The sequence below is a fragment of the Setaria italica genome, chromosome IX, assembly GCF_000263155.2.
Source record: "Setaria italica strain Yugu1 chromosome IX, Setaria_italica_v2.0, whole genome shotgun sequence".
Lineage (NCBI taxonomy): Eukaryota > Viridiplantae > Streptophyta > Magnoliopsida > Poales > Poaceae > Setaria > Setaria italica.
In genome coordinates this window covers 15,986,600-16,009,071 of record NC_028458.1, presented here as the reverse complement: position 1 = coordinate 16,009,071, position 22,472 = coordinate 15,986,600, and the positions used below count along the sequence as shown (strand labels likewise).

At 49.4% G+C, this 22,472-nt stretch overlaps 2 protein-coding genes, 1 long non-coding RNA gene and 1 pseudogene across 3 annotated transcripts; 1 reads left to right on the top strand and 3 right to left on the bottom strand.

Annotated features, from left to right (window-relative positions):
• Positions 1-272: 272 nt before the first annotated feature.
• On the top strand, positions 273-1,635 carry LOC111255917. Its single transcript, XR_002676070.1, has 2 exons — positions 273-1,037; positions 1,279-1,635. It is a non-coding gene; the product is annotated as an uncharacterized LOC111255917 (long non-coding RNA).
• A 2,506-nt stretch (positions 1,636-4,141) lies between these two features.
• LOC101779851 (40S ribosomal protein S17-3) lies at positions 4,142-4,885 on the bottom strand. Its single transcript, XM_004982768.3, has one exon. It carries the CDS (start codon positions 4,761-4,763, stop codon positions 4,335-4,337), a length of 429 nt encoding a protein of 142 aa, XP_004982825.1. The 5' UTR covers positions 4,764-4,885; the 3' UTR covers positions 4,142-4,334.
• Positions 4,886-11,123: 6,238 nt separating this feature from the next.
• On the bottom strand, positions 11,124-12,500 carry LOC101753811 (annotated as a pseudogene).
• Positions 12,501-15,807: 3,307 nt separating this feature from the next.
• Positions 15,808-21,483, bottom strand: LOC101780267. Its single transcript, XM_004982769.2, has 6 exons — positions 20,121-21,483; positions 17,584-17,639; positions 17,235-17,468; positions 16,827-17,115; positions 16,520-16,716; positions 15,808-16,359 (listed from the first exon to the last, which is right to left on the bottom strand). The coding sequence occupies exons 1-6, from the start codon at positions 21,342-21,344 to the stop codon at positions 16,206-16,208; spliced, it is 2,154 nt and encodes a 717-aa protein (XP_004982826.1). The 5' UTR covers positions 21,345-21,483; the 3' UTR covers positions 15,808-16,205.
• Positions 21,484-22,472: the final 989 nt, after the last annotated feature.

Below are 22,472 nucleotides of genomic sequence, written 5' to 3'. Positions count from 1 at the left end.
CTCTTGAAGTTCGGACCTGTAGATTGGCGACGAAACCTATATGTCCAGAATCGGAGGCGTCCGGCGATGATCCACTAGAGGTGGGGCGGTTCGTGCCGCGGGATACCAGCATGCGTGACGGCAGGGCTGGCCGCAAGATGTCCAAATGAAAAGGAAAAGAAGAGAAAGGCCGATAGCTGGAGGCGGAGGTCGGGGTGAGGCGGGGGTGAACTGGCGGCGGGGGTCGGGGGTGAGGCGGGGGTGAGCTGGCGGCGGGGGCCGGGGGTGAGCCGGCGGCGGGAGGCCGGGAGCTGAGGTGGTGTCCAAGTGCGGCAGAGGCGAGGCGGCAGGCATGGAGGAGAAAGAGAGAATGGATAAGACGAGAATAAAAGCGAAGGAAAAAAGAATTAAGAAGAAAAGGGGGAAAAGGGAAAAAAAGGGTATTATGAGCACTTCACATTTTTATCCATATTACACAGTTAGGAGAAGCTATTTTACCAAACGTTTTTTCATCCAGACAAGTCGAAGCAAAAAAAATATTTCACCAAAGAAGCCACAACCACAACCGTTTCAGCCACAGCCGCAGCCCTATCAAACGAGGCCTCATTCTCATACGTATACTCTAACAGTTTTTATGGAGAAAAACTATGCCATGAGAAGGTACATGTCTTGTATTCTTTACCTCATGTTTGCACCATATTATGTTGATGGTCACACATCACAAAAAAATTGTGTTCTATATTTTGATTCAGGTGGTTGAATGTAACATAATTTCTTGTATGTGAAGAACTATTCAACCTGTTTCCACTTTCCCTATTGAATTTATATCCTGTGGTTTATTTATTTTTCATGCAACATGTACCTTATACTCCTCATAGCGCATGCTCTGTTTTTCTGTTTGTTTTGTATTTTTGAGTAAGTTACATCATGCTAATATCAGCTCATACACTGCTGTCTGCTGGAAACGAGGAGTAATCCATTTTTCCATCAGAATATTTGTGGCTTCTCAGCTCCTACACTGCTCACTTTTTCACTGCTGTGGATATGGCTGGTATCAGGTATGTACCGTAACAGAACATGGAATGCATACCAATCAGGCATCAAGTATCACTCAAAATATCTTGTGGTTTGTTTCTTCGGCCAAAATAGTAGTGAACTGTCGATATAAGTAGATTACCAAATAGCCAGAGGTCTTATTCCAATAAAGTCATTAGCAATCACAGTAAATTTATTGTCTTACGTCTTTCTTCACTTCTACTCTGAGATGTTTTTCTTCTCACCGATTCACTTAATTAGCAGGTTCCTGCAACTGAATCCCTATGGTGGCAGTGTGGCACTTGCACTTCATCTTGTGCTGAACGCCTGAACCCAACAAGCTTCAAGCCAGTTTACATTAATGTTGTGTTCGAATTGTCAATGTGCAAGTGCAACCATTCTAGTGGAACCTACCGTGGGCGCTAGAAAGAGCAGAAGGTTGGTATGAGGTATCCGGTTTGCTTTCTGATGAAAAACAGTGTGTGATTTCCCGTAAGGAAAAAGAAGTGTGATACATTCTCCATTTTTTTTCTTTTGCGAGATAATCCCTTTTTTTAAGCTATGTGCTGAACATGAACACATTGTTTTCCAACTCTAACCACAAAGCTATCTTAACTCGAAGTTTTGACACAGTTTAGCTTGCCCGTGATTATAACTTTTACTTTTTTTAGCCACGCCACTACTGTTCGCGATATAGGAATCACGCCGTTACAATTCTCGCGTAATTTGAACCATGCCATTTTCTACGCTCGGATCACCTTTGAGCCCACGTGCAGACCACAGTACTTCAGTATTGCCCCAAATAACACACACCACACCGACCGCCCCCCCCCCCCCCCCCCCGGTCGCTGGCGTGTGGGCCCCATATGTCATCATCTTCGTCCGACAGGCGACAGCTATGGGAGGATGGACGGCGGCGGCCAGGCAACGGCACCCACGGCGAGGCCTGGTGGACGGTGGATGGTGGGTTCCCTGCACCCTGCTGCGGCATGGCATGACCTCCGCCTCTCCTTCCTCCCATCTACCCCGTCCTTGTCTTGACCCATGGACCGAAGCCGCATCTTGAGCTCGCCGGAGTCAAGCGCCGCCGCCAAGCTTCGTCGCCCAAATGCACCACCGCGGGCTCGAGCTCCAGCGCGGGTGAGCGCGAGCTCCGGCGCCGGTGGCTCCATGGCCCAGGTGCAGAAGGAGAGGGAAAGGGGAGGTGTGCCGGTGGTAGGGAGGCGGAGGTGGGAAGGAGGGAGGAAGGAGATGATGCGTGGGACCCACACGTAAGTGAGATGGAGATAGAGTTGTAGGAGGGTATTCTAGTCTATACAAAAATACGGCGACCTGTGCGTGGGTCCAATGGTCCAAAAGACGTAGAAAATGACATATGTTGACTTGTACAGTAGTTGCGTGGCTCGGAAATGTGAAAATTATAATGGCATAGATCCAGTTTTTTCTTTGTGTCAATCTACAGGTCTGCGCAACCGGTTAGTGCAGAAAGTTACTACACAGAAGAATGAAAGAACGGACGAACCATGTGGGTAAAGTTCGGAGTTCATCCATAAGAGTCACGTAGCGCGGTAAAACTATGCTGATCATAGCGTTATAATTGGTCCTCATTGGTTGGATACAACTTCAGGTATTCAAACAAGAGCCAGACACAGCTCGACTCTTACATTCTGATGCTGCCGGACTTGCAAATAGGCTTACATTTCGGCAGAATCCAAGAGCTACACACAAGACCCAAATGATCCAGCTCCAGTTCCTAATCACAAACACGCAGCGCACAAGCATCGCCCATGTCACAATATAATGAGCAAAATCGAGGGAGCATTGTCGCTGGCAAGAAATAAACCCCAGAATTCTAAGGGAATGCCAGCAACAAACATGATTTCTTCACTCCTTAGACCAAGACACAGATTTACATCATACTCAACATAGATCACATATAGCAGGAGCTGGTATTTCAACGTACAGATTCCTCAAAGGCAAACACAATAAATTTTGTTAAGTTTGTTCTAGTCATTGCACAACAATTCGAAGCAATAATGTATGCAAAACATGCTTGGGAAAACCGAATATTTTTCAGTGTTCATAAAACTGTGTCGAACTAACCCCATGCGATTATATGGCATCAAGCAAAGGCAACATACACAGAAAATAAAGGCACCGGATAATTCCACCAGCAATATACACAGATTTTTTTGAGGAAGTGCAACATACACAGAATTAATTGCTACTATCAACAATGAAAACGGATCCAGTTTAATTATAATGACAGCAGCTACTGTGAACATCAACCCACACCACACAACAAAAATATCGACAGCACAAAATTCAATTCTGGATGAAAAGCATCGAATATGAACAATATTCATAAAACATAAGCAATATTCTACCAATGCAATATCAATTATCCGCAGAGGTTTCTGTACTAGCGAATGTAACATCAACACATTAATAAGCAACAATGTCTTCTAAACTGACTAATTCAAACAAGTACATATCCTAGAAAACAATTACAAAAGAACAAAGGAAAGCATAGCTGCATGCAAACTTTGCATGTCAAACCAACTCAACACTGTTGTATGCAAAGAAAATTGTACCTCTTGAATTAGTGGTGTACTAACAAACAACCACAGGAAGATTTCATTCTTACTACTGAGTTTATGACCAACAAGTTAATTTAATTATTAGCTTGACACAAACTAAGTATCCTATCCAAGAAACAAAGCAGCAAAAAGAAGACATTGCCGACAATATGGAGTTCACCCATTGGGCAAAGATGCAAGTGAAAATGCAATTGCCAGAACATAATGTAAGAAGTTCCTATAACATGCTTAATGTTGTAAACAAAAACAGACAATTTACATTTTAGATGTATACCAAGTATTGTTGAATTGATAAGAACCCATCCATCCATATCACTAATGATCCTGGCTAACAACTACATATAGACATCTATGTTCTGTATAATGAACAACTGAAATTGAACAAATTTAATCTCAACAAATGGGCCTAACAGCAACAGCAAAATGTGTTTCTAGATCTAAAAGATACAAAATAACGATTTTCCATGGCAAAAGCACCTATACTTCTATTGCGCATAACAAAATATTCAAGCTGACAAGCAACCAAAGAGCATAAAATGTAGCAAGTCTCATTGTACTTTATAAAATAGCTTAAGATTTCAAAAGCGCGAGAATATAAATCTGATGTCCATCACACGCAACCAGACCGATTTACATAAAAGATAGGTCCAAAGCTTAATCGCCACAGAAGTAAACCATAGATCACCATAGATGTAGGCAACCAGTGCGACCCGCGGAAGCCTAGACGCGGTCACGACGGGGACCACCGTACTGCGGACGGCCGAAGGCGGGGGCGTTGGAGTTCTCAGGCTGGAGCTCAACGCCGGGGAGGTCGGCCATGCCGAGGGCCGCGAGCATCTCCATGGTCTCCTTGTCGACGCGGATCTGGTCGACCTCGAGCGCCGACTTCTCCGGGACGAAGTCCATGCGGCGCTCGCGCTCCTCCTCCTGCAGCTTGAGCGAGATGCCGCGGACCGGGCCGCGCTGGATGCGGCGCATCAGGTGGGTGGTGAAGCCGGCCACCTTGTTGCGGAGGCGCTTCGAGGGCAGGATCGAGACCTCCTCCAGCACCTTCTTGTTGGTGTGGAAGTCGAGGGTCATGCGGGAGTAGTACTTCTCGATCACCTGCCTGGAGGTCTTCTTCACGGTCTTGGTACGGACGCGACCCATGGCTGCTGGCTGTGGCTCCTTCCTCCTCCGGCGACGGCTATGCGCTGGTTTGTGGCGGCGGCGGGGGGCGAGGAATAGAGCAAGTGTTCTGGGGAGGCGAGAGATGGGAGTTTACAAGGGAGGCGGCCGTGTGGGGGGCTAGGGTTTCGCAGTAGGGAGGGAGATCTCAGCCGCTCGTTCGAGACGGGCGGATGATAATGAATGGGCTGATATTGGGCCTCGCTTATTGTGCATGTCCGGAATCTCCTCTCTTTGGGCCAGTCTGTTTGTTCTGTTATTCAGTCGGTGTTCTTTTCGTCATGCTTTGTGTGTACAAGTGTACAACAGTACAAGTCCATTCTGTTGACTGGAATCGTTTAGAGCTCGTCAAAGCTAAGAAAATTGCTGTTTTGGCACGCTAAACATTAGTTTCAATGGAAAAGAAAACGAAATTATATTAAAAATGAGGAAGTGTTATGAAATCAAACTTCCCATCGTAAGTGTCATTTTAGCTAAGACCATCTTTAAGATGTTTAATATGTGATGATGGGGTACCTATCGTTGTCTACTAAGGATGTGTTTGGTTGCTTGTACCGTTTGATTTATGTATGAAATGGTTCAAAATAATACTCCTTCCATTCCAAATCGTAGGTCGTTTTAGCTTTTCTAAGTTCATAGATAGTACTGTGCATCTAGATATAGTGTATATCTAGGTGCATAATAATATCTATGAACCTGCAAAAGTCAAAATGACCTACCATTTGGAACGTAGGGAGTAATGATTATTTTATTTGGTTGGGTGAATTGTACCAACTCATGATGAAGCCATCCCACTTAATTTATTATTCTACTAGTAGGAAGGAACCATATGGTACAAGCAAATTGGTTGAACCCCACCATACATGATCATCCATGCATGCATCATGTGGTGCATACAACCAAACACACCCTAAATATTCTTCCCCGTTCCTCCCGTTTGGCCGCTCTCTCCTATATTGCTAAATCACACGCTTGCAATTTTAGTGTTAAGTAGCAAATATGCCCGTGTGTTATTACAGGTAAATGTTATATACTATTTAGGATCTATCATATGATCTTATCTCTAATTTTAGTCTCTGGTCTAAATTGATGAGAATTTTGTGTGACATGTCACTGGCCCGACGAGCTTATCTATGTGTAACGTCATACTCTAAAAGTCGTAGTCGTCGTAGTCCTATTGTTCAACCCAAATAGCATGCAATGCGCGGGTGACTCATATCAACTCTTCTCTGCATGTGTCGCTCGCAAAATCTACTTCTGATTCTAATAGCCGACCCACGTAGGCATAGGTGGTACACGATGCTATTCTCGTGTGGTAGTATGTCTTGCTTTGCTTTTGAATTTCATGGCATAAAAATTAAAATACATGACCGGCTCACAATTGTCTTTTTGTCTTTTTAAGCTCTAAATAACTTTATTGTATCCTCAAGTCACCGGTACATGAGTCGATCCCTCGTCATTAGGGAGATATTATCATAACGGTATTGAATAATAGAGCCACTACTTTCTTGCACTGACTGACTTTTGTATTTGATTGGGAGATTAGTCCATTCTTATCCTTTTGGTTCAGAGATGAATTAACACAGTTAATCCACTGAAACTCCATGCTATTCTTTTTCCTTTTAATGGCGTCATGCCTATATTTTTATACATGTTGCGTCGCACCTCAACTCCTTCCGCCTGTGCAGTAAAAATCTTTCACCCATGCCTTATCTTATCCAGCCGCGTCGCTATCCTTTCCAGTTCGCGTCGACACAAGCGCGGCTGCCGAGGGACGGAGGGAGCTCGCCTCGCAAAAGGAATTTGTCCTGACATTGGAGCTCACCCGATTGGGGGAGTTCATCCCGCCAGAGGACCTCGTGTGGTCGGCGGAACTCGAGCTCCTCGCCCGCAGCGCCACCTGACCTCCCCGCGTTACCTTGGCCTTCTCTTCCCCGGATCCGTTTGCCCTGAGCGTCGTCGCCTACAACACCGCTTGGCCTGATGGCCTCCCCATGTCGCCTTGGCCTCCTCTTTGGCGGATCTGCCTACCCTAGCAGCCCTCGCCTACAGCATCGCCTCGAGCTTCTCGGCACAACCTCATCGTCATCCTTGTCCAATTTTGAAATGCACGCAGCCGAGGAAGAAAGGTACTTTTTTTGCAAATCGTCAAAACTCCAAGGATAGTGGGTTGATTAAAAAAGTTAAAGGATTTTTTTTCAAAACTACCCGACAGTTGGAAAAAATGACCGCACTTTAATATTAGAGATAGAGGACGGTGGGTTGATTAAAAAAGTTAAAGGATTTTTTTTCAAAACTACCCGACAGTTGGAAAAAACGACCGCACTTTAATATTAGAGATAGTTAGATAGAGATTGAAAACGTGTACATCTTCAGTTGATGGTAATGTGCAGGTATGCAAAGTTTGTTTTGCTCCGAGTCATTGGATCGAATGACCCAAAATTCATTGAAATAAACTAATCCGGATTTGGAGAAGTGGGACAAAAATAAACTAGCTAGCCGACTTACTACTACCTAATTGGAGCCACCACTTGCATTGCATCCCTAGTAATGCGAGCTTGTGCTTTTTTGCCATTTGTTCAGCACCTTTGATCGGGACATCCATGGCTACACAAAGCACACGACTGCGCTTCAACCATGTCAAAAGATGAAGCAATTGTGCCGGCTGGCTCCCAAGAAGTTATTTGTGCTTATTTTCACATGGTTGGTTTGTGTAGTTTTTTAGAGCGGACAGGCATAACAGCCCTGCCCCATTTTTCATAATGAAAAACAAGGCAAACAGAGCGCAGTGTTCAGCGTTTAAGCGTATTACAGACCGGATCAGCACTCGTTCGTGAGGCTACCCGCAGCATCAAGCAGAGCACTGCCGGTAGGCATTACATTAACGTCCGAGATGGGCAAAATGAAAACAGGAAACATAAAATGATGAAATAATGGGTTTGGCCTATTGCAATTTTAGAAATTCCAAATAAATCTCAAAGGTCCATGTGTGCATGAGCAAGTGGTTGAAGTGGCGCAAACCTTTAGTCCCACATTGCTAGTGCAGGAGAAGGATGGTCAACATAAATATGGAGGTTGTCTCCACTTCTCCAAGCTATGTGTGTGGGGAGAGAATGAAAGCTCCACACGCGCGCGCTGACTTGCCACACCACACCACGCCGGGCTGGGGCGAAGGGTGCGGGCGTAGTCTTATCGTCTACCAGATGGATGTAAAGATAGCTTTTTTAAATGGAGAGTTGGATCATGAGATCTATATGGATAATCCTAACGGATTTGTGCTGAAGGGTCAAGAAAATAAGGTGTGTAAGTTGTTGAAGTCTTTGTATGGTCTGAAACAAGCACCTAAGTAATGGCATGATAAGTTTGACAGAACTTAACGTCTGCGGGCTTTTTGTCATTAACGAGGCTGATAGATCTGTGTACTATCGCCATGGTGGGGGTGAAGGGGTTATTTTATGCTTGTACGTGGATGACATACTGATCTTTGGCACAAACATTGATGTGATCAATGAGGTTAAGTCTTTTCTATCACAGAACTTTGATGTGAAAGATCTGGGAGAAAGATCCATGAATTAGGATTTGGGAAAAACAAGTTGCCGGTTGACTGAGGAGAGTAATTATTAAACCCTCTTTATGTAAAGATGCAATACTCTCAAATGTTGTAAGGAAGGTTAGCAATATGCTTTAATGTTCTTCTATTAGCTTGATTAAGCGAAGATGTTGTCCTACAGAGCATTCTTGAAAGAACACACCTATATGAGCCCGACTGTAGAACATCACAGTCTATGAGACGTGGGTGATCTCTAGTAATCTCATGAAGAGACCAAGGAGTATGACGAATATGCTCCACCCGCGGGGTAGGCTACTGGTAGCCAGGTATTAGTTCCGACTTTGAGTGAAACTTATCTGCACAAAACTTGCAATTCAAGGCTTAGTCCATTGTCAAGTTGTGGATGAATGTAGCTTGAAGCTCTAGGTAAGAGCTCAACTTAACAGTCCTTACTGAAACGCTGGTATATAAACAGCAATGAGAAACAGGCAAAATCTCTTATGGACATTTGAGATCTGGTGGGGGATTGATGAAATAATGAGCTTGGCCCATTGCAATTTCAGAAATTCCAAATAAATCTCAAAGGTCGTGTGGGCATGAACAAGTGGTTGGAGTGGTGCAAACCTTTAGTCCTACATTACTAGTGGAGGAGAACGATGGCCAACATAAATATGAAGGTTGTCTCCACTCCTCCAACCTATATATGTGGGGAGAGAAGGAAAGCTCCACACGCATGCGCTTGCTCACCACACCACGCCTCGCCGGGCTAGGCGGGGCGAAGGGCGCGGGCGTGTGACACCTGCGTGAATGGTCCACCGAAATCCGACCTCCAGCCTTGCGGTGGTGCGCTTTCCTTTTATCGTTTTATTTTTTAATTACTTGGCCTTTAAGTTAGTGAGATATATGGAAGCCTAATCGGTTGGATCACAATCGTGACGTGAGATCGTGGGTTTTCCTATATATATGACCTACCATCCTCTATCGAAAACACATCTAATCGAGTTAGGGTGTGCTGCCACCGTAGTCTACTCCATCTCGAGCGCAGGCGTGCACCGGCGAACGGGAGAGCAGGTCTTCGGAACCTCTCGCTCTTGTGATCCTGGACTGGGAGAAGGCGAATAAGGTTTTTGGGAAGCGCTCCGTTCGACTGCTCAAGATCTTCACCACGGCTCGTCCTCCGTCCAAGTCTGGCGTTGCGGCGTACCATCATCTTCGAAGTCATTTGTTGTGCTCCATCCGCAACACCGTCATTGTTCCGTCAGCACCGCTTGTCATCACAGCTGCACCCGCTAAGTACGTACGCCGTAATCCGATCTGTTATTTTAGCATATTTTTTGAGATCATGAAGTTGTGCTTGCTATTGTCTAGTATGTTAGAGAATTGCATGCTAGATTTTATTCGTGTTACGATAAATCAGTAGCTCTCCATCAGGGCATCGTTTTCAGATATGCAGCCACCCTGTGCCCAACTTGAATTTCTTCATTAAACGTCGATCTCCAAGGGGGTCGAGAGGGCTGCCCCCAGGAAGTTGCACCATCGGCCTATATCCTCCTCCAGTGCTCCCTTGAACATCGGCTTCCAGGTTGTTGTACACCTCCACATCTTTCTCACCACCATCTTTATATCTCTCCAAGCTTGTTTTCGAAAGATCATATCATTTCTAGTTAGCCACAAACACCAACATACTCCAGCAGAGATGCTGTTGATTGTGTCAAATTTTTTTACCACATGGCCATTTACTAGGCATATCCAGATAGGATCCAATCTGTACCTCAGCAAAAGATTTTACATACATCCACATCCTCTTAGTTACTCCCTCCATCCTAAATTACAATTCGTTTTAACTTTTCTACATATATCACTTTGCTATATATCTAGATATATATAGGTGCATGGCGCAAAAGTGATGTTATCTATAAAGGTCAAAATAAATTGTAATTTGGGATGGAGAGAGTACTACACATTTAAAGAAGAGGTGCTAGATGGTTTCATATTCATTGCAAAACTGACAGGTAGCCGGTTTAATTATATTCCTTTTCAACAAATTGTCCACGGTCATCAATTGGTTTGTGTAGTACGTATGTTTTTTTTTTACATTTCTCACAAGCAGGGTGGAAATTAAAGGGGGCCATGACCCCCATGCCCTAAATATACAGTAAAGTTGGTACTGTACATTGATGTTTAAGGGTGTGTTTGGTTGGTTATATCATTTGATTCATGTATGAAATGATTCAAAATAATAATAATCTTTTGTTTGGTTGGGTAAATTGGACCAACTCATCCAGGATGAGGCTATCCCACTTAATACATTATTCTACTAATTAGAGTGAACCATATGGTACAAGTAAATTGGTTGAACCACCCCATCCAGGATCATCCATGCATGCATCATGTGGTGCATGCAACCAAACACACCCTAATGCTTAATTACATGGATCGGTCCTTTGTATCTCTGGTCGAGCTCCACCTCTGCTCACAAGGATCGCTTTTCTTTGCACATGTACCGTAGACAAGAAAACAAGTGGCGGTTTAGCTACATCCCAAATTCTGTTGCAATCAACCATCCAGCTGCTACAATTGTCTGCTCGATGCTGGTTTTATTTCTTTGCGTTCTTCTAGATCATATCCAACTCGGTGCTATCTTATTTTTTGTTTGCATAGCCAAGCGCACACATACTATTGGGTCACGTCATGCTTGATGCTTGTAGTTGTGTGACGATGCCGGCATGGGTTTTCGGCTAGTTATTCAACAAATACGTACTATGTAAACCAGCGTGGTGAATGGCAACAGATCAGTAAGCTCCGGGGACGAAGCCGACGACCTTGTTGCCAAGATCGTAGAGCACGCCGTGCGTCTTCGGCTGCATACGTGTTCCCGATGATGGCCATGTCGGCGTCGTCTTTGTTGGGCGCGAACCCCAGGCACGCCCGCGACTCGCTCACCATGTACAGGATCCCCGACGCGTCCACGTCCAGGCTCGCGCCGCCCTGGAACGCCATCGACACCGCGGGGAGCGCCTTGCCCTCGCCCCCCTCGAGGTCGTAGCAGGTGTCCAGGATCGAGACCCCGGGGGCCTTCTTGTAGCCCAGATCCTCCATGGCCTTGGCGAACGCCGACCGCAGCGGCGAGTACGCCTTGGGTGGCAGGCGCGTGATCACCGTGCCGGAGTCCACGAGCGCGCCGGCGGCGAAGAAGAAGGACTCCGGGATGGGCAGCGGGCGCCCGTCCTCCTTGATGCCAGTCAGCCCCACGTAGTAGAAGGTGGGGCCCTTGTCGGTCAGCATCGGCGTCAGGCGCGCGTTCGCCGCCGGCCGAGGTCCAGGAACCCGGTCCCGGACTGTGCCGCCGGGAGGCAGTACGAGAACACGCCGCCGTACTTGTCACGCGCCTGCGCCGTCAGCGACGTCTTGCCGCGGCCGAGGTCCATCCGCCCCGCCGACCGCCCAAACAGCCCGCGGTTGTCCTCGCCGCACCGGAACCTGAACTCCTGCACGCAGCACACACGCGCACGTGCCATCGGCCTGCACACGTCAGCCCGCAGCTGTTACGGTTCCCGCACGTATAGAGAAAGAGAAACAAGTACCTTGACGGCGTCGGAGGCTAGCGTGAGGGTGCGTGGGCGTAGAAGCCGACGGTGGAGGAGCTGTCGCCGTACCGGACGCCGTAGAGGCAGTGGCCGCCAGAACAGCCGCAGCCCGCGGATGTCGAGGTCGGAGCAGTAGGACGACGAGCACGAGATGTTGGCGTATGTGGACGACTTGGCCGGTGTGAAGAGCGGCTCCTGCTGCGGGTAGCAGGACTCCACGCACGGCTGGCACTGCACCCACGTCGTGTCGCTGCCGGTGTCGAACACCACCGTGAGCCGCTCCTCCGGCGTGCCGAGCCCGATGGTCACCACGTAGTTGCCCGTGCCCACCGCGTTTCCGGATGACGCCAGAAGCTTCGCTGACGCGGCGGACGACGACAGCGGAGTGGGCTGGAGCTGGACTGACGGCGCGGACGGCGGCGCCGCGCGCTTCGGTCTCACCTGGCCGGTGGTCTCGGTCACACGGCGGTGGATGTACTCGACGCGCGGCTGGTCCGCGGCGAGGATCTCCTCGTGGGAAGGCGCCTTCCCGTGCTTGTCAGCCAGTGGCGAGCACGGGCCGAGCTGGTGCACGATCGGCATCCTCGTGCCCGTCGCGGCGCCGTGTTTGTGCTCTGAGTTTTCAGACAGAGTGTTCGGTTGAAGTCGGAATCAAATTCTAGTACAAAACTTCCAGTCCAGAATATTAAGAGCTACTTCGATTGATTTTCACGCAATTCAGATGAGATCATTTTGACTCGAGATGAGTCGCGGGACGAGGGGAATGTGTCACTGACAGTTAACTCTGGACAAGTACTAACTAGCCATGTTTACAAAACTTCTCCCTCAATTGCACTGAACTCTGAACAGGTTCTTTGAGAGGAGGTAACCGAGGCATCTTCCAAGCACCGTAACACATCTCTTCACTTTATACATTATTGCACTTCTATGAATATTCGTGGCTCGTTGTAAGAGCTGTGCATGGCTCTGGATTCTTCATGTGGCCACGCATAGTTAAAAGTTGCTGGAGAATAACTTAACCACAAGCTTCATATAAGTTGCTATTGAATCTTTATTGTTTTGTTTTATATCCATTCAGATATTTGTTTGTATAGTAGCAGTTAGTGAATTCACAAGTCGCAAGTCTCTTGTCGATTAATGGCCGTAAGGAAACCAATTCATCCAAAACGTGGAGGAAAAGGAAACAGAATTCATACGAACTAACCCTAAACCCTTTTTTTTTGAAAAAAAAAAGAGAAGTGCCAAAAGGTAATTGAATCCTTTTTTTTTTTGCGAAAAAGGTACTTAATCCAGTTAGTGAAACAAAAGGACGAACAATATGCAAAGCATGAGATGCAGCAGGACGACACACAGTCTGATGAGCTATCCAGACCCAGATGATGCAACCGCAGCACCAGCAAGCAGGAGGATGAGGCAGAATCGTCCATGGCCGGGGCAGCAAGAAGCTGCCATGGCGATACAGTCACTTGGTGGCTTGGTGCCATGTCCCATGACCCATGTATTTATAGGCCTGGGCTTGCGATGCGATATGACTCTGAGTCTATGAGCAAGAGCCTTGCATACTAGTTGATGGGTCTATTTTTGGAGCGCTCCTGATGGCGAGTGGTAAGGCATCGGTTTTTGGTACCGGCATTGTCCCTGAGTCTGGGCTGCCGGCGGATGCAGCCATGCAGGGAAAATCGATCGGTATTGAAGGCTGCAAGTGGCGAGTTATCTCCAACCATTCTTGTATCTGCTTCAGTAGCTGATAGAGAAAGATTATGGTACCTCGATTTTGTTCAGGTTACAGCTGTGAAGCAACCCTTTAAAAATCAAACCTCGTTTCTGACAGATTTATTCAGGACAGTTTTTCCTTTTCCGACAGATATGAGCTTGTGCTGCCGATAAGATCAGGAGCGCTGGATGTCTGAATGCTACTGGAAAACTGTCCTTGAGGGTGAGCCTGTACTGCTGCAGCGTACTGGACAAACGGGTACGTGCGATCTTTCTGCTGCATCAAGTGTACGTACTACAATCTTGTTCGAGAAAAAAATATCTTAATGTTTCCTGGTTCAGGATATGATCACTTTTTCTGTCTATCTAAATGAAAATTTCCTATAACCGACGGAAGGGCCGAGCCCAAGTGGCCTGCGAGTTGTTTTGGATGGTGGGCCAGCTGGTCTAACAACGAGATAATTTAGGTCAAGGGATTTCTAATTAGCCCAGTTCTATTCATTGCGTTTTATTGCGAGATAATTTAGGAGGATTTTATTGAGAGTAAGAACCAATCTATAGTTTCTAGTCTTTGATACATCTCAAAAAATAAAGTCATAGGTACCAACTTATAGAGAAAAGACCATTAAGCAAAGTTGGAGTTTCCCCTCTGGCCTCTGCCTCCTATCTCCACCACACCCGAGCAAGTCCTAAATGAGCATCTCCACCGGTATCATCTCCCTATCCCTCTATTATAAAAAAAACTTAGGAAGTAAAATAAATGTTTATTGAGTGCTTTCTGGCATCATAATACGGATATTTTGTTGCATTAAAAAGAAATACTCACTCCGTCCAAAAAGAATGCAATTATGACCATGAACGTGAACAAGTGCTTAAACAGATTCATAGCTAGAGTCAGTATTCTTTTTGGGATGGAGGAAATATATAATTGTTTAAAAAGTTAAGGCTGTTGGAAGTGTCAAAACAATTGTCCGATTAGTTATTTAGACTGGAGAGGCCCCCACAAAGATAAAAATTTAGGAATATATTATTTGAGTATATGGATGTAATTAAATCGGATTATATTTATTAATAATCAATATATTGTGTCCTATGGGTAAAGTCAATTAGTTTAATTTTTCCTTCTTCCTAGTTTTTTGTTCACTATCATCGTTGTCCCCCTACCCTAGGGCAGCTGCCATCCTCCATAGCTGCTCCCAAGCAACCTAGTACCCTACCATCACCATCTCCATCCCCCTCGTCTCCTTTTCCTCACTCCCTATGATTTCTGCACATGACATTTTCAGTGTTTTTATGTGCCGACTTGATTGTTCTTTTATAAATACAACCTAGTGGTCCTCATCGCTTCCTTTATAAATCATTTAAAAATATATAACATGAGCTGAGAACAATTGCATATATACAACCACTCCAAAAAAACATAGTAGGGGTGAAAATCTATTCTAAGCCTGAGAGTACATGGTGCTCGACTCATGGTCTACAACTACAGTCCCCTTTAGCACAGCTTACGGGTGCTTTGGCTTCTGCACTGTAGCATATTTGTAGCAGAAAGCCGGTGAAGTAAAAAAAACTAGCTTCACCGGCTTCACCCTTCCCTTAATTCATTTTCTTTCTCGATCTGCTTCACGCAACAGTACCGAATGCTAAAGCCCGAGTCAGCACAAGGTGTGCCAAAGGGGACCCACAAGTACTTAGGGGGTGTTTGGTTCTCTAGGAGCTCCTAAAATTCATGTCACATCGAATATTTAGATACTAATTAGGAGTATTAAACATAGACTAACTACAAAACCAATTGCACAGATGGAGACTAATGTGCGAGACGAATCTATTAAGCCTAATTAGTCCATGATTTGACAATGTGATGCTACAGTAAACATGTGCTAATGATGGATTAATTAGGCTTAATAGATTCGTCTCACGAATTAGCTTCCATCTGTATAATTAGTTTTATAATTAGCTCATGTTTAGTCCTCCTAATTAATCTCCGGATATTCGATGTGACATGAATTTTAGTCGGGACTAAAGATCCAAACACTCCCTTAGTTTTATCTGCTCATAAGCTCATGCATTTTAGATTCTATTTGGAGGCAGTCATTAATAAAAAGTAAAATATATGCGAGGTATAGTAATTCGCACGGTGTGTACACATATTTGATAGAACTCCAACACTTCGATTCCCAAAAAAAAAAAGTGAAAGCTTAAATGCACATACATACATCATCAAACTTCAAAATGTTCTGCGTCACTTCACCATTACCAAAATGCATACACCTTTTCAATACGAACAATGCGACACAAAATGCATACACCTCTTCACCATTTCCCCGCGTAAACCTACTCTTTTTCTTTCCCTATCGGAGTTCACAATGCTATATATACATGTCCACGCTCCCTTACCGATTAAGCTCCATATCCTGATGCAATCTATGCTCAGTGATTCGCCCTATTGGCCATTGGCCAATTGCTAATCCCACTGACTGCAACTCTGACTGTATCGTGGGTCGTGGCACGCCCACAAGGCCACAAGGCTTTACCAACTGTACGGACAAGAAGACTTCGCCGGGTGGATTCTGCTCAGACGTTCAGAGACCAGTCGTAGTTCATGTAGGAGACGTTGATCGGGCCGCCATCGTTCAGGAGGTGCGTCAGGAGCCCGGCTTTGGTCGGGTCCAAGTAGTTGAGGAGCCACCGGAGAATGTCCCTGTCCTGCCCAAAGTCAGCGCTGTACCTGAAAAACACCACATCGGTCATGAATGATCCCAATCTCTTCTTGAAATGAAATCACAAGAGCTGCCCACCGAACCCATGGGCAAACTAGCTGTCTGTTGTGACATCTGAGCATGAACTGAAGCAGAGCGACCTGCCAAAGAGAAGTGCAGAGCTCTTACCATTTGACGATCCTGGTGAGGTGGACGGTCCGGCTCTCCAGGTCGATCTCCACGCCGCCGTGGAGGAAGAACTCCCTGGCCGCGTGCCGGAGCTCCGGCTCCACGCTCTGCGTCGTGTAGAAACGAACGATCGGGCTCGACCGCGTCGCGTCGCACAGAGCGAAGTGCACGAGCGGGTTCGCCCTCCGTTGCGCGAGCTGCACGATTATTCAGTGCACCGATGATTACTGATGGGTGATTACACCTAACGGAGCATTGCAGAGCTGCAGCGCTGATGGCAACTGAACTGAATGGACCGCACACGTACCTCGAGCCTCCTGTCGTTGGAGCCGAACGGCTTAGCCAGCGTGTATGGCTGCCGCCGGTTAGCCCTGAGGATGCCGTTCCTGATGGCCGCGAGGGAGTAGGGTTGCCCGCCGACGATGTACTGGAAGTCGGAGAAGAAGGGCCGCCGGTCGACGGCCCCTGGCTGGCCGACCCGGATCACGGCGTGGATGGCCATGGCGTTGTGCAGGTTCAGGAAGAACGGCAGCCGCTCCTCCGCCGGGAGCGCGGTCATGTCCGCCCGCTGGAGCTCCTGCACCAGGTTCGCGTACCTGACACACCAAAAAGGATATATCGTTAGTAACCCACTGACATTGCCTGAACTGACGTGATCCTGAGATTCTGAGTAGCGCAAGCAGAGCTGCGAGATCACGCTGCATGCATTTCCCACCTTCTGAACTCCTCGCTGGCGGCGATGCGGCTGTAGTCGAGGTGGCGGCGGTCGTCGGAGGCGTAGGCCTCCAGGATGGCGAGCATGATCTTGGTCATCCTGTGCCCGACGGCGGCCGCCGGCTTGGGCTCGCCGTCGTTGGTGGAGCCCCGGAAGTTGTAGTACTTGGGGACGGCAGGGTCGTGCTCCAGGAACCGGTACAGGTTCTGGCTGCCGTCTTCGAAGTCGTTCTCCCTGCACGCAACACGGTATCATGGACCCGTGAGCTGAATGACGTTGCAATTTGCGAGAGCAGGTCGCGAGCTGAATGTTTGGTACAGTAACTGCTATGGATGGATGGTGCGCTGACCTGAAGACATGGTGGATGAAGTGCTTTCTCGCGAGCTCCTTTCCTATCTCCACCGCCTACAAACAACAGTTGCGTAGCTGTCAGTTGCTACTCTAATATTAGATCAAGGGTGCAGAGACAGTGGATGATCATCATTCAGCACGAGAATATGGCTGCACCAAGACATTCAGTATGCGCACGGTTGAGCCTTTTTGGCCAGTTTTTTGGGGATAGAAAAAGAGGAGACACGTAGGGTTTTCCCTTGGTCAGTTAACCGTCTTAACCGTCAGTTGACAGTTGTTAATGTGCAAAGAACAGTGGACGGTCTCATTGTCGCCTGATCCTACCCTTACAAGTCAGCCAAGATGAGGCTTTGGCCAGCAGCTAATTTGCTTCCTGTCTAATTTGGTTTGATAAAAACATGCAATGGAGTTCTTCAGACCAGAAGATAACTTGCTGACGAAATCAACCCACAAGATTCGTGAACGACGCCTTCAACCTTAGCACCAAAGGTTCTTATCCAAAACCATGATGATAATAAAAAGGACGAAAGACAAACTACACTATTCAAGTTCATCGTCCACCACACTCTGAATCTGCACGCCGAAAAATCCGTCAGGTGGTGCGGATGCAACCATGACAGCGACTAGATAGGACAGGGACGGCAACACGGAGCCGAAGTCAAATTTCGTAGAGGAAAATTAGGGGACCGGAACCCACCCACCCGATCAATTGTTGGGCCGGTGCTTAAGCACCAGCGACTCGATGACCTTATTGGCCTCTGCTTTCCGTTCATCCACTAAGACTCATAAGAGCAAATCGTAAGTCCCAGCCTTCTATTTCAGCAGTTTAACCTTTTTTGCCCCCCAGTTGTCACGTAATCGAATCACCACCCCAATCACGTTCATAGTTCCTACTCATGATCTGATAGAACAATTTATTCCCACTCATTCAAAGATTAGGTCAAGCAGGCGTGGAAAAAACAATCTTAGTACGAAGAAGATTTGTGCAGGGAATAAAATCCTCTCTTCTCCTAGCACGTAGGCCAATCAGAAGGGGTAGTAGTACTCACGAAGGTCGGATCGTGTCATGGTGACCGCGTGAGTAGTAACAATTGTACTCCAAGGCTGGAAAGCAACGTGGTCGGCACACAATCTCACTTGTACAGTTGAGCACGACCGACCGGCTCCCATCATCCGCATGCGATGATATGATCAGGACCCGACTTGCACCTAGCCACGTCTACGGGGGCGCCTTGGAGCCATCTCTCGTATCGTATCGTACGAGACGATCATTCACCGGCGATCGGCGAAAAAATGGGATTGGAAATGGTTGGGCCGGGGTGGCAGAATTGGTCAAGGCGTGCGCGCGCGAGGCGCGGACGCGAACGCGATCGACGGGGCGGTTTCGCGCCGGTGGGGCCCGGCCGCAACGAACCAAACCAGCCGAACGAATCGATCGGTCATCACGCCATCATGCCATGCGGGTGTCGGTGTCTCCCCCGCCGCGCCGCTCCGTTCCGGTCGCCTCTGCTGCCCAGTGCCCACCCCGCACCTTGCGGTTGCGCCGCGGGAAAACCAGGCCGAGCGGGCAGGGCGATTGGGTTTGGGGGGGGGGACCCGCGGACCGGTTCGGCACGGCAGCACGTAACGCTCCCCCACACGCCCGCCGCACGTGACGCGATCTCAGGGCGAGTTTTGCGCCCGGGCCCCTCGCTTTCTCCGTATTTCGTATGGCCGTGTGATGATCTCTCTCGTTCTTGACTTCTTTCCATCATCGATCCATTTTCCCACCCCCGCATGGTTTTCAATTTTATTTGGAACAGCACTGGGCCTCAATCCTGAATGGAGCGACGCCGACACATCCCATTTCCGCGATCCATTTTGTACAATTTTATTTGGAACTTAAGGAGCCATGGGCTTAAGGGGTTAATATTACTTTTGCATTTTCTACACTTTCTTTTGCCTGTGCGTGCTTGCAGCTTCTTAAAAATGCAAGCCTAACTAGAAATGCCGCGACATGCTTGAGTTTTCTTTTGCATTTTTGTTGCCCTGAGATGCCATACATGGCCTAACTTAAGAGCATTGAATTCTGGTTGGCCATCATGCCTAATTGCCATTTTGCATTGCCCCCTCCATACAGATAAACTGTTTATTTATATTTTTATATCAGAAGGCATTTAAATGTACTCTATTTACTACTCCTAAAACTAAGCCGTGTTTGATTCGAAAAAAATAGCACGATGAGGTTCTCCGAAGAATCCCATCAGCCCAAGACGATATGAGGTCTGCCTATCTTAAACTTACTGTATCCAACACGGCAGAAGCCGAATAAAAGAAATTACTAATGCTAACGCATTATAATGGGAACAAATGACACTCTCCCCCTACACCCGTCAACTATTCCCAAATCAAGCCCCTTATATTAACTACTAGTTCACGACCACTATTCATCCATGCATAAACAAAGATCAAGCAGCATGCACCGAAGCACCCAACGAGTAAAAAGTCAAACGATGAAGCAGCAGCAATGGCAATCTAGGATGTACGGCGACTCACCTTCTTCCTGCTGCACTCCAGATGGTTCACGATGCCGTCGACCATGTCGGCGCCGGAGAAGCAGTTCTTCACGAGCTTCACCCTGACGAACCTGTCCTGGATCGGCAGCCGGTGCCGCAGCACCCTCACGACGCCCACCATGGCGTCCTCGGCCTCCTCCCCCTCCTTGCCGCCGGCGTCGTCGTCGAACCCGTACACGGGCATCCGGGGCGCCGAGTCGGGGCACCGCCGGCCCGCGAGGTCGCGCACGCGGCGCTCGAACTCGCCGCTGTTGCGCAGGGAGTTGAGCACGACGAGCCCGCCCAGGAGCTTCTCGTTGAGGAAGATCTGGGGCACCCGGGCAGCGGCGCCCGCGCGGGAGGCCAGCTCGGCCTCGCGCTCCGGGAACACATCCAGGTTGATCTCCACGTAGGGCAGGCCGGACTGCCGGAAGAAGGCGCGCACGGCGGCGCAGTCGCGGCAGCCCGAGCGGGAGAAGAAGCTCACCCGGCCCTTGATGTGGCCGCCCGAGAAGGAGTACCCACCGTCGTCGTTGCTGTCAGCCAGAGAGATGTCGTCGTCCTCGGCGGCGATCGCGTCCTTGAGGCGCACCGTGACCTTCACGTTGGGCAGGTGGATCTCCTGCACGCCGTAGGTGTCGGCCGCGGCGGGAGGCGCCGAGGACTCCTTGAGCGACGAGATGCGGCGGGTGATGGCCGAGGACAGCACGGCGCGGCGGTCGCGGAGGAACCGCCCGATGGACGCCACGTCCACGGCGACGGCGGCGGCGGCGGAGTTCGCGGAGGCGGACCGGTCCACGGGCCTCTGTCTCCCTCCCGCTTCTGTTTCCTCTGCCTCCTCCTCTGCGTAGCCGTGCGGCGCGGGCGCGGAGAGCGCCCTGGCCAGGCCCGGCGGCGCCTCGGGCTGCGGCAGGTGCGGCGGCGGCCGCAGCACCGCGCCCTGCAGCATCCTGCGCGCGTAGTACACGTCCCCAACCTCGCCGGCGCCCGCCGCGGCGGCGAGCCCGGGCGACGGCGGGGTCTCCGGCCGCGGGGCTGGCGCCGGCGGCTCGACGACGCCACGATCCCGTTCCTCCTCCTTGCTGTCCGCGACGGTTGGCTCCGGCGGAGGCGCCTGCTGCTGCGGCGGCGGCGCGGGGGCGACGTGGTGTGGGAGCGCATCGAGGCGGGCGTGGTGGTGGTGGTGGGGCGCGAGCGGCATGGCCACGAGGGTCTCTTCTCCCATGGCGCTCCTCCCGGACTGGGTTTACGAAGGAACGGACCCGAGCGCGAGGGGACGGGACGGCAACGGTATTTGTGTGTGGTGGTCCGGCTGCGTAACGGGATTTGGGATTTGGTCTCAGGCTCTCAGCGGCGAGGCGAGCGCGGCTGGCGGGGGGTTTAAGAACCGCCGCGGGATGCGCCGCGCCCACGACGGGGTCCGAGCGTGGACGCGGTGCGCGCGGGGGGCGATGCGGCGATGCCACAGGCAGGTCCCTGACGCGCGGGGCCCGGCGTGCGTGCGTGCGTCCGCTCCCGCGAAGTGTTCAACGGCCGGTCGGTCAGTCAGGCCCGGAGCGTGAGGCCGCCGCGCCGAGGACGAGCCACCCAACTCCCCAAGTGCCGAACCGAGCGACTCCCGGGCCGTGTGACTGGCGCGGCGATCTCGGTGGGTTCCTTTCGTTTTCCGGGGCGGTCGGCGCCGCTGCCGCGTCCGGGTCCGGCCGGCGCCGGCACGGCACGGCTCGGGTTCCTGGCCTCGGGTCTCGCCGCCGTACGCGGCGGGATTGGAGCCACTGAGCCGAGCGACGTGCTACGGTCTGTATACGCCTGACCTTTGACTTCGTATGTATAGACCATAGACTGGTACTATGTGGCGCGGCGGACTTTGGCTGTGGAATTCAAGCCGCCGTCAGACGCTGGCGCCTGGTACGGGCAGATCTCTCCGAGTCACGCGACGGACGCTGACACACAACGGATACGGCCGGAGAGAGGAGAGGCTACTAGCAGCATACTAGTACTACGAGATCTTTTCGTATGCCATCGAAACCGTCAAGATTCGAGCAGCTTCGTCAGAGTTTCCACTGCCGGACGAAAGAAAACCGGCGTGTCTGTCCGAGAGCCTGAGTACGAATCCTAGTCGTTTTCACGCTAGGAACGAACAAGTCGCTACGGGACGGTCTCGCACTCTCGCTGCATCGGGTTTGCCGGTCAAGCGCCAAGCGAAGGCCTGAAAGGAAGCTCCGATCGCTGTCACTTTCAGATCCTCCCGGATATAGCCCCACGCCTGCCCGCCGAAGTATCGACCCTTCCGACACCAGCGGATAAACAAATGCGTGCGGTTGCAAGAGAAAAGGATAAACAAACGCGCCAA

What these genes read in the sequence shown, in the direction of transcription:
- LOC101779851 (XM_004982768.3), bottom strand. Translation starts at nt 4,763, where the DNA reads ATGGGTCGCGTCCGTACCAAGACCGTGAAGAAGACCTCCAGGCAGGTG.
- LOC101780267 (XM_004982769.2), bottom strand. Translation starts at nt 21,344, where the DNA reads ATGGGAGAAGAGACCCTCGTGGCCATGCCGCTCGCGCCCCACCACCAC. An exon ending in TGGAGTGCAGCAGGAAGAAG is followed by an intron (nt 17,640 to 20,120) that starts GTGAGTCGCCGT and finishes TGTTGTTTGTAG; the next exon opens with GCGGTGGAGATAGGAAAGGA. An exon ending in CCAACGACAGGAGGCTCGAG is followed by an intron (nt 16,717 to 16,826) that starts GTACGTGTGCGG and finishes ATAATCGTGCAG; the next exon opens with CTCGCGCAACGGAGGGCGAA.